Source organism: Dama dama, chromosome 15, assembly GCF_033118175.1.
Source record: "Dama dama isolate Ldn47 chromosome 15, ASM3311817v1, whole genome shotgun sequence".
In the NCBI taxonomy this organism is placed as follows: Eukaryota; Metazoa; Chordata; class Mammalia; order Artiodactyla; family Cervidae; genus Dama; species Dama dama.
The window spans coordinates 10,594,747-10,603,136 of record NC_083695.1 but is presented as its reverse complement, the minus strand read 5'-3'; the positions used below and the strand labels follow the sequence as shown (position 1 = coordinate 10,603,136).

Here is an 8,390-nt window from a genome sequence, read left to right as displayed (position 1 = left end):
GATTTTTGAGCTTAAAAATAATTTGAGTTAAAAATAATAAAAGTAATTTGAGTTACAAAAACTCTTTCCATACATTAAAATAAATTTAGGCCCTTCGCTCCGGGGAAATGTTTCAGGATTTTTGTTTTTCTTGGCGAGATACCCACATTTACTGTGCAAAATATTGTGCTTGCACTGTCACAGGAAAACTCTTTTCTAAATGGCAGAGAAATATACGACCCAAATATTTGTCTGCTAAAGTTGCTACCTGAGTACCTACACAGCAAAACATGACTTGCGTTGTGCAAGATGCTGCAGTCCTCTCATGGGCATCTGAACTTTACCAGACGGTAATGATACAAGGAATGAAACAGCAATTGCTAAGTAGAAGTGGTAAGTAATGAGATTTACAGATTATATAACACAGTTCATTTCCCCCGAATATAAACTATATTTAGAAATGTTGAAATGTGACATATTACTCTATACAGGATGTATTATCTCAGTATCAAGGGCTTCTGCTGAATTGCTGGAGAAGGCTCTTTAGATTAGGGGATCTAGCTTCTAAAGTCTATTCAGAGGATGAGATCAACCAGTACACTGATGCTTGCAATTGAAACTAGGAATCCTGTAGTCTGTTTTCCAGACCTTGTCTAACCTAGGAGAAAAATCATCTCCTAAAAAGATTTTCAAGGGTGACTTTCGTGATAAATTTTACGTACACTGAAGACTTCCTATACTATGGGTTTGAGTTTTAAAGGGCTATTCTACATTTTCTTTTTAAAGCAGTGTTTAAGTTTTTATCATAGTAGAAACTGTTCATACCATTCTAATAGGATTGTTCTGTTAAGCAGACTTTACTCCCATTGTTCTTCAGATGAAAAGAACCGCTTTTAGACCCAATGCCCAGATGGTCTGCCTACTGTATACTTTTGCCCTCAAGGACCTTTATTGTAACATGCATGGATTGTTGGGTGCTGCTCAGCCCCACAGGGAAGTGCACAATATCCTGTGATAAAGACCAGTGAAATCTACATCTTTAGATTTCATATTCTATAATTAAAAAATAAGTTATACCTCAAATTAAGTTATTTTAAATCAAGCACTTTAAGTTGTATTGACATGGGGAAGGAACAAGTAACACTGAAGAGTTAAAACAGACTTCACTGTTAAATTGAGTATAAATGATTTTGTTAATGGTAAATTGGGATAGTGTGGCTATCCCTAATTATGGTCTTATCTGAGGATTAATAAGAGAAATCCACAGATAATCCATAAATCCAGTCATTGTCTATCTTCCAACTTCTTAAGTTACCAATTGATTTTTTGTGTATTTTTGTGCCTTTTAAATGCCTGTGTGGGGTTCCTAACATTTGAGGGAAATGCAGGCTATTAAAAGAAACTGCAGCAAAAGATCTAGATAGTTTGACAATCAGAGAAGTTACACCCATAATTTTTATTGAATTGTAACCAGTTGTATTGTAGTCAATACTACTGCTGTCAGAGGCCTAAGCAGTGGCATTGAAGGAGTTAAAAAGCATCCCCACTCCCACCTCACTACCCCCCCACCCGCATTTCTAGAACTTCAGATGATGAAGTAGGTAAATCTATATTCCATTCATTGGTGCCTCTGCCCTTGGTCTGTGACAGAGGAAAGGCGTGTCCTCTCACTGTTCCCTATGAAGAAAAGGCAAGCAAATAAGGGTGACTCAGTACTTCCAGTGGCCTACACACGACTGAACATTTTTCTGAATGATTCCACGTATACACTTTGGAATCAGGAAGAGAAACATTCTACTCTTCACTAACCAAATAAAACCATCTATAAATCATATGCAAAACAACTTTGAGTAATGGGGGGACTTAAAAAGTCTAGGAATTAAAAGGAGCTCCATGTTTTCCCTTCAGTTTCCCCCCTGCTTTGGAGAATAAACAAAGACATCTGCCACATCAAGGGGTCAGATTGGTGTTTTGTTTTTTTTTAAACTGGAAACAATGCAATCATCACAGTTTACTTTGGGAGGCGCTTTTCAAATGATAAAAATGACTTCTGCAAGCTGCACTATTTTCAGTTTCACTGAAAATAAAATTTAGCACCTTTAAGAAGACTAACAGTTTAGCAGTTCTTTTAAGCTTAATAAATGGAACATCACATTGTATATTATAATCTAGAAATAACTTATTAAGGATACTGTTTCTTAAACATGCCCTTAAATAGGCTAATTGAAAAGTCATTAAAATGCATATATGGTCATGGACTCCCAAAGTTATTGGGCCACCACTAACTATGCATTAACTGTTGCTGTTTAATTTAAAACATATAGTCTGTGTGTACCTGATCTTGAAAACTGTAGTTTCAAAAGTTCCTTTTGCAGAGAAGTCTGCCAAGCCATTAATCAATAAGAGTAAAAGCTGCAAACATCTAGGAAATTTCTTACTATGTGATAGTAGACAGGAGTTTGTTAAAAATATCTCTATCTTGGTGCTTTCCACCTTTTATCTCCATTTATAAATTTAGGTTTCAGGGCATCAGTAAAGCTCACACATGGCTTTGGCTTGTGAATTTATTCCAAAGCTTTCCAAAAGGTAGGCTTTTTTCTTTCTCTTTTGTCTGCAGTGAATTTTCTCTGGCCTAACATTGCTGTTTTCTTCCACTGCTTTCCAGTGAGCAACTCCGTGTCTTGACAATCTTTTCAATGTCGTCACTATCTTCTCTTTCCAATCTACTATTGCAGAATGGCTGGCTGAACTGCAAGTTGAAAAGTAAACAAGTGCTTTTCTGGCTGTACTTTGTTCAGCTCTTCTCTTTATCTGCTTCCCCTATCCAGTTGCCCTTTCCCCAGTCCCTAGCACTTTCTTCCTCCTTCCATCAGTTGCCTTTTTGTTCCATGTCTTTTATCTCCTGCCTTTCTCCTGCTGGTTCAGTCAAACCCCAACCCCAAACCCACACATCCTCTGGTCACATTGCCACTGGTGATTAAAACAAGAGCCACTCTAAGCTTACTTTAAACAATTAAAAAGGCCTCAGAAAATGTTCAGTGCTCCCAATTTTATTTTTATTTAATGCTAAAAGTTAAAGAAAAAAAAAGTACTGTAAATCTGACAAATGACAGAATGCAGGTGATATTTCCATAGCGTGATTTTAAAATAATGTTGATATCTGAGATTACACTCACTTTAGTTGACATGAGTTTCATCATATATAGAAAAAGTATCACCTTCAACTTAAAAAAAAAGTAAAGGTTAAAAGGTGGCACACTTTTAAAATACTTGGTGGCCAAGGAAAGGTATCTAGTAATAAAGTTGTAAACCATGTGTACGTTCTTATAACTTTTAACGTGAGGCCACATGAAAGACAGTACATCTGTTAAATTCTATAAATTGTTAAAGCAAAAAAAGGGAAAGCTTCAACACCCCATCCCCTAATATTTTGAGTATTAAAAGCACAGCTGATATATTAGGATTTGAAATCTGATACTGCCCATGTACAGTCAGTAGCTTTCTGACATCTTGATCCAGCTGTGGAGAATCTCTGCACTGTCAGCAGCACAGCAAAGAATCAAACCCACGTCCCAGTGCTAACTTCTTCTTAACTTCAGAGAATGCCAGAGAAGTAACCCAGACCAACACTTTTCCAGCTGCAAGCCTTCTACAAGGCCACCCAAGGGCCAGTCGGACTCTTATTTTTCAATAGGAGTAAACTCAACATGCAGCCCCTTTAAAGCTGTTTAAATTCTCCCTCTTGAACACCAGCGCAGAGAAACCATAGGTTGTCTTTTCCACAGCTGGAGAGACTTATTCAAAACAGCAGGATGGTTCTTTATTAATCTTTTGGAAAGCTTATCTGTATAAAGATTGCAAAACATACAGATAGCTACCACAAATTAGGTCAAATGACTGATCAACTTGTAATGTCTATGAGGTCAAACTCCAGTTTATAATAAAGTGCCTAGATACACATTTATACAACAGACCATAATAAGTTGAATTCTTTACAAATGTCTTTATGGGCATGTAAAATCGACTGTGTTTCTGCATGTGTGCATTTACATAAGAGAAACCAGTCTGATCTGAGTCATAGATATTCCAATTTTTTTTTAAAAAAGTGTAACAACAAACTGGTTAATCATGCAAGTCTGTCTGTAATATAACAATGACCGGTAACATGAATTTGCACAGCATTAATAATAGGTGCACTCATTAAAAACACCATGAAAAAAATACTGTATTTGGTGCAGTATCTGATTTTCAAGTGTTAATAACTCGACCATTAAAAAATATTTGAGCAATTTTAAAAAGAAAGACAAAAACACAACTGAAAAAGTTAATCCAAAATGGGTAACAATCTGTATTTTCAAATTAAAAGCTCGGTTGTGAACCATACACAGAAGTTGTAGACCTCGAAGCCATGATTCAGCCTAATTATAGGGCCAAGTTACAAACACCTGAACATAAAAGGATTTAAAGTAGTGTTCCTGTCAATGTTAAATCATAACAGCACAGAAGAAAAACCAGTATCACTGTGAGACAACTATTTCTAATAACTGATGATTTATTGGTTTAAAAAAAATCATTTTACTGATGCAAAATAGTGATCAGAAGAAATTAGTTTACAAAAGGCTTCTAAAAAGAGTTTGAGAGGTGGGGCCTGTCTATAATGTAAAACTCTTTCTTTAATTTTTGCTAGTTTATCATTTTTGTCCAGAAGAACAGTATTATTCACTTGGTATTTCAAACACATGTGAGAAAGAAATTACAGGTTTCCTCCACCCCCATCTGGGCTGTCACTGATATGCCCATGGGCAGTCCTGGCAGCACCCCACGCTGTTACTGTCATTGTACCATACTGTATTTAGCACTCACTAGAAACAGGGTGTAGGTGATCATATCAACAGCTATAGCGCTACAGGTAAATGATAAAACAACAAAACACAAAACGGAAACGAAACCAATCCCACAATCTCCAGTTCACCTGGACTGTAACTTCTCTTTCAATTCTTTTCAAAGGAAACGACCACAGCAACGACAGACAGAGCTCCAAGGGGTTTGAAAAGATCAAGTGGCGCTGCAGAGCCAGGCTCCATGCAAAGATGGCAGTGCCATCTTGTCCCCACCAACAACCGTTATCACTGTCTTGAGTCACTGGATTGTGTATTATGTAACCAACTAGCATGCAGCATTGTCATCTTACAACTGATCACATGGGCAGTGAACAGTGGTCAACTCTGCCTTAAAAAAAAAAAAGTCACCCCCACCCCCCAAAAAACCCCCCACACAGTCCTGAAAATCTCTCAGCAGCAACTCTCAGGCAGTCATCAATAACCTAACAACTGAACTTTAAGAACAAAATCGAGAAAGATTCACAATCGATTTCCTGTTACTCTAAAAGGGCAAGGTTTGGGGGGAACTTGCTGAAATTTCTCAGTGGCATGCCCACTTCACAACAGTGCCCCTTTCCTCATTTCCTTTCCTTCTCCACCAATTGGCCTCCAGCCTGAGAAAGGGGCCAGCAGTAAAGAATAACAGACAGTAAGGCAATCTTACAATGTCAGAAAATGTATTTGGCTTTTTTTTTTCTTTTTAAAATAAGTGCATACAAATACAGCTAGAAGCGTTTCTGCTTTGCCAAGTGCTCTAAAAAAGCAGCGCAAGTCACAGCCTACATTGAACGGTAACTGTCACCAGGATAATAAAGCACAAAGATATGCTAATAACGTTAACAAAAGAAGAAAATGCTTTTATAAGTACATACCTTTTGTCGTCAAAAAAAAAAAAAAAAAATAGAAACACATGTATTCAAAAAAATCAAAATTATACAGCCATGTTTATGAAGTCTACATTTCCCTTGTCTTGGATATATATATATGTGGAGATATATATACAATTCAAGCAGTTTTAGTTAAGATTAATCATTGGGTTTTTCTGAAACCGGAAAGTCACGAGTCTCTCTCTTTTTTCACTTTCACATCTCCAGCAAGGATGGTTGCAATCTCCCCTTGCATGAAGGCCCAGGGGACATTGGAGCCCACAAGAGGGCATTTTTCCCCACTGGGACAATAGACCTCTCCGCTAGCTCCCTGCTGTTTGATGCTTTGTCTGGAGCAGGGGAAGCAGAACTTGTGCGAAGGGACAGAAGGGCACTGCACAAAGTGGGTGTCCTCCAGCCGCTCGTGACAGAGCGTGCAGCACAGTGGGGCGCTGGCGGCCAGAGAGGAGTCCGGGAGGCTGGCGGGGTGCACTGGCTCCAGTCCTCCAGCGCTGCCTGCCCCCTGGCCCCCCACCTCTCGGGGGCCCAGCCTTCTTTGGTTCATAGAGGACGGAGAGGGTGGACTGCTGCTGTTCCGTCTGGTGGTGGAGTGCACCTGGTTGGCATCTTTCGAGGCATGACTGCCCCCTGCATTGTCTGCTACTAAGATCAGGGCTGCCATGGGGGACTGGCCGTTCTGGGCCGCTTCAGGCGGTGTGGTCCGGTTGGAATGAGGTGAGGCAGTGGGTGGTGGTGGCGACACAAAAGAGGATGCAGGAGTAATGGGGATCTTGAGCCCTTCTGTGGATGTAGACAGCCACGGCTGGGCCTCTCCATTGATCTTAGGGGGCCCAACTTCACCTTCTGGCTCAGGAGAAGGCTTCCTTTTCCTTGCTGTTCTTGCAACTGGAAGAACAAAGACAGAAAAGGGGAAAAAAAGAAATAAATGAACGTGCACTAAAAAGGATCTTTCTTTTCACTAGCACGTAACACAACCTGCTGAAGAATTTCTATTCTCCAAAAGCGGGTACAGAAAAACCAAGTTTCAAGAGCACGTGCAACTTAAACCACTTAGACTGACAAGGCTCCGAGGCAGTCTAGCAGTTTAAAAAAAAAAAAAAAAAAGGCACGGAAAATGGCACGGACAGCACTGCCTGTTTTTCCACACGCCTGCATGTACCCACGCTGCCCTGTGCACAGGAGTTAACGCCCCCACCCCCAACTCTCAGGTTAAAAGGTGATTGGTGCCCTCAAGCTGGCGTCCAGGAATGTGCTGGGAAAGGAAAGCCCTGTGTCGCTGCCTATCGGGCCCTCTGACTCATCTCTGTTATGCTGCTTCAGCAGAGGAACACGTTGCCACTAAGCACTGGTTCCGCCTAGAGCAGATCAGGAAGTTGGATGTTTGCTATTTCTGGGCCGGGGGAGAACGGCCAATAGGAAGAGCACCCCCTCCTCGGCTCTCAGGCCCCGCTTCGCCCCTAGATCCCCTCACTCCACAGCTGCCCCTACCTGCTTTAGACCCGTTGGCCCCGTTGGCCTCGAAACCCAACAACCTGCCTGCAGTCAGGGCCGGCTCCTTCTTAAACTTGCTCTCGAAGGGCGCCGAGTGGCCGTGCTGGTGCAGTGCCAGCAACGTGTCTCGCACGGTCTTGGGCCGGTTGACCCAGTCCTGCTCGCCCGGCCCGCGGCCTTTGCCTGCGCCCTCGGTGCCCAGCTCGGCCGCCCCGGCCGCGGTGGACAAGCTGTCGGCCGGACCGCGGTGCGAGGCCGCCGGCGGCTGCTTCTCCTTGGCCGCTGCCTCGCGCTGCTCGTGCTCCGAGGCCGCGCTGCTCGACACGGACGCCGGCCGCTTGTGGGCGCCCATCTCGGCGGGCTGCGCCGAGCCCAGGCCGGCGGCCGCGGCCCCGGACACGGCGGCCAGCGAGGCGGCGGCACGGCCGCCCAGGCCGAGCGCGGCGGGCAGCGGTGTGGCCGAGCCGTTCATGAGCGGCACCAGGGTGGGCGGCACGGCGTGGCCGCGCCGCGGGTTCGGGCTCTGGCGGTTCAGCTCCGGCGGCTCCTCCAGCTTGGAGAAGCCGTTGGGCACCAGGATGCCGTTCACAGGCGGCGGCTGCGGCGTCGGCGGCTGGGCCAGGGCGGCGGCCGGGCGGCTGCCGCCGAAGTCGGAGCCCAGGCGCGGGGGCCGCTCGGCTGCGGCGGCCGCCAGAGGGTAGCGCTCCAAGGCCTGAGGAGCGCGCGGGGCGGCCTCGGGGCCGCCGTGGCCGAGCTGCTGCTGCTGCTGCAGGAGAAGGTCCTTGGCCGAGAGCGGCGGCGGCTTAGCGGCAGCCGGGGCCGCGGCGCCGGGCGGGGAGCGGCCCTCCGGGAAGCAGCCGTGCGCCCGCTTGAGCTGCCGCGCCGTCTCGATGACGAACTCGACGCGGTCGGCGCCCTCGTAGTTGACGCAGCCGCGGCACACGGGCTCGGTGAAGTCCCAGATCATGGCCCAGGGCATGCGGGGCAGGTCACACAGGTAGCACGACTGCCGCCGGGACGCGGCGGCCACCGCCACCGCCGCGGCCATGTCCGAGGAGCCCGCGGCGCCGGAGGAGGAGGGGGCGCCGCCGCTACCCGCCGGCACCACGCGCGCCCTCCTCCCCCCCCAACCCCGCGTCTCCCCCACCAGCGG

The 8,390-nt window shown here is 45.2% G+C and overlaps 1 protein-coding gene across 2 annotated transcripts; it reads right to left on the bottom strand.

The window, feature by feature from the left end:
* Window positions 1–4,298: 4,298 nt before the first annotated feature.
* Window positions 4,299–8,355, bottom strand: IRF2BP2 (interferon regulatory factor 2 binding protein 2). Of its 2 annotated transcripts, none has more exons than XM_061161461.1 (2): window positions 7,235–8,355; window positions 4,299–6,631 (listed from the first exon to the last, which is right to left on the bottom strand). In XM_061161461.1, exons 1-2 carry the CDS (start codon window positions 8,283–8,285, stop codon window positions 5,916–5,918), a joined length of 1,767 nt encoding a protein of 588 aa, XP_061017444.1. In that variant the 5' UTR covers window positions 8,286–8,355; the 3' UTR covers window positions 4,299–5,915. The 2 variants fall into 2 exon arrangements, with proteins under 2 accessions (XP_061017444.1, XP_061017445.1); XM_061161462.1 differs by having other exon boundaries at window positions 7,283–8,354.
* Between the last annotated feature and the right edge of the window lie 35 nt (window positions 8,356–8,390).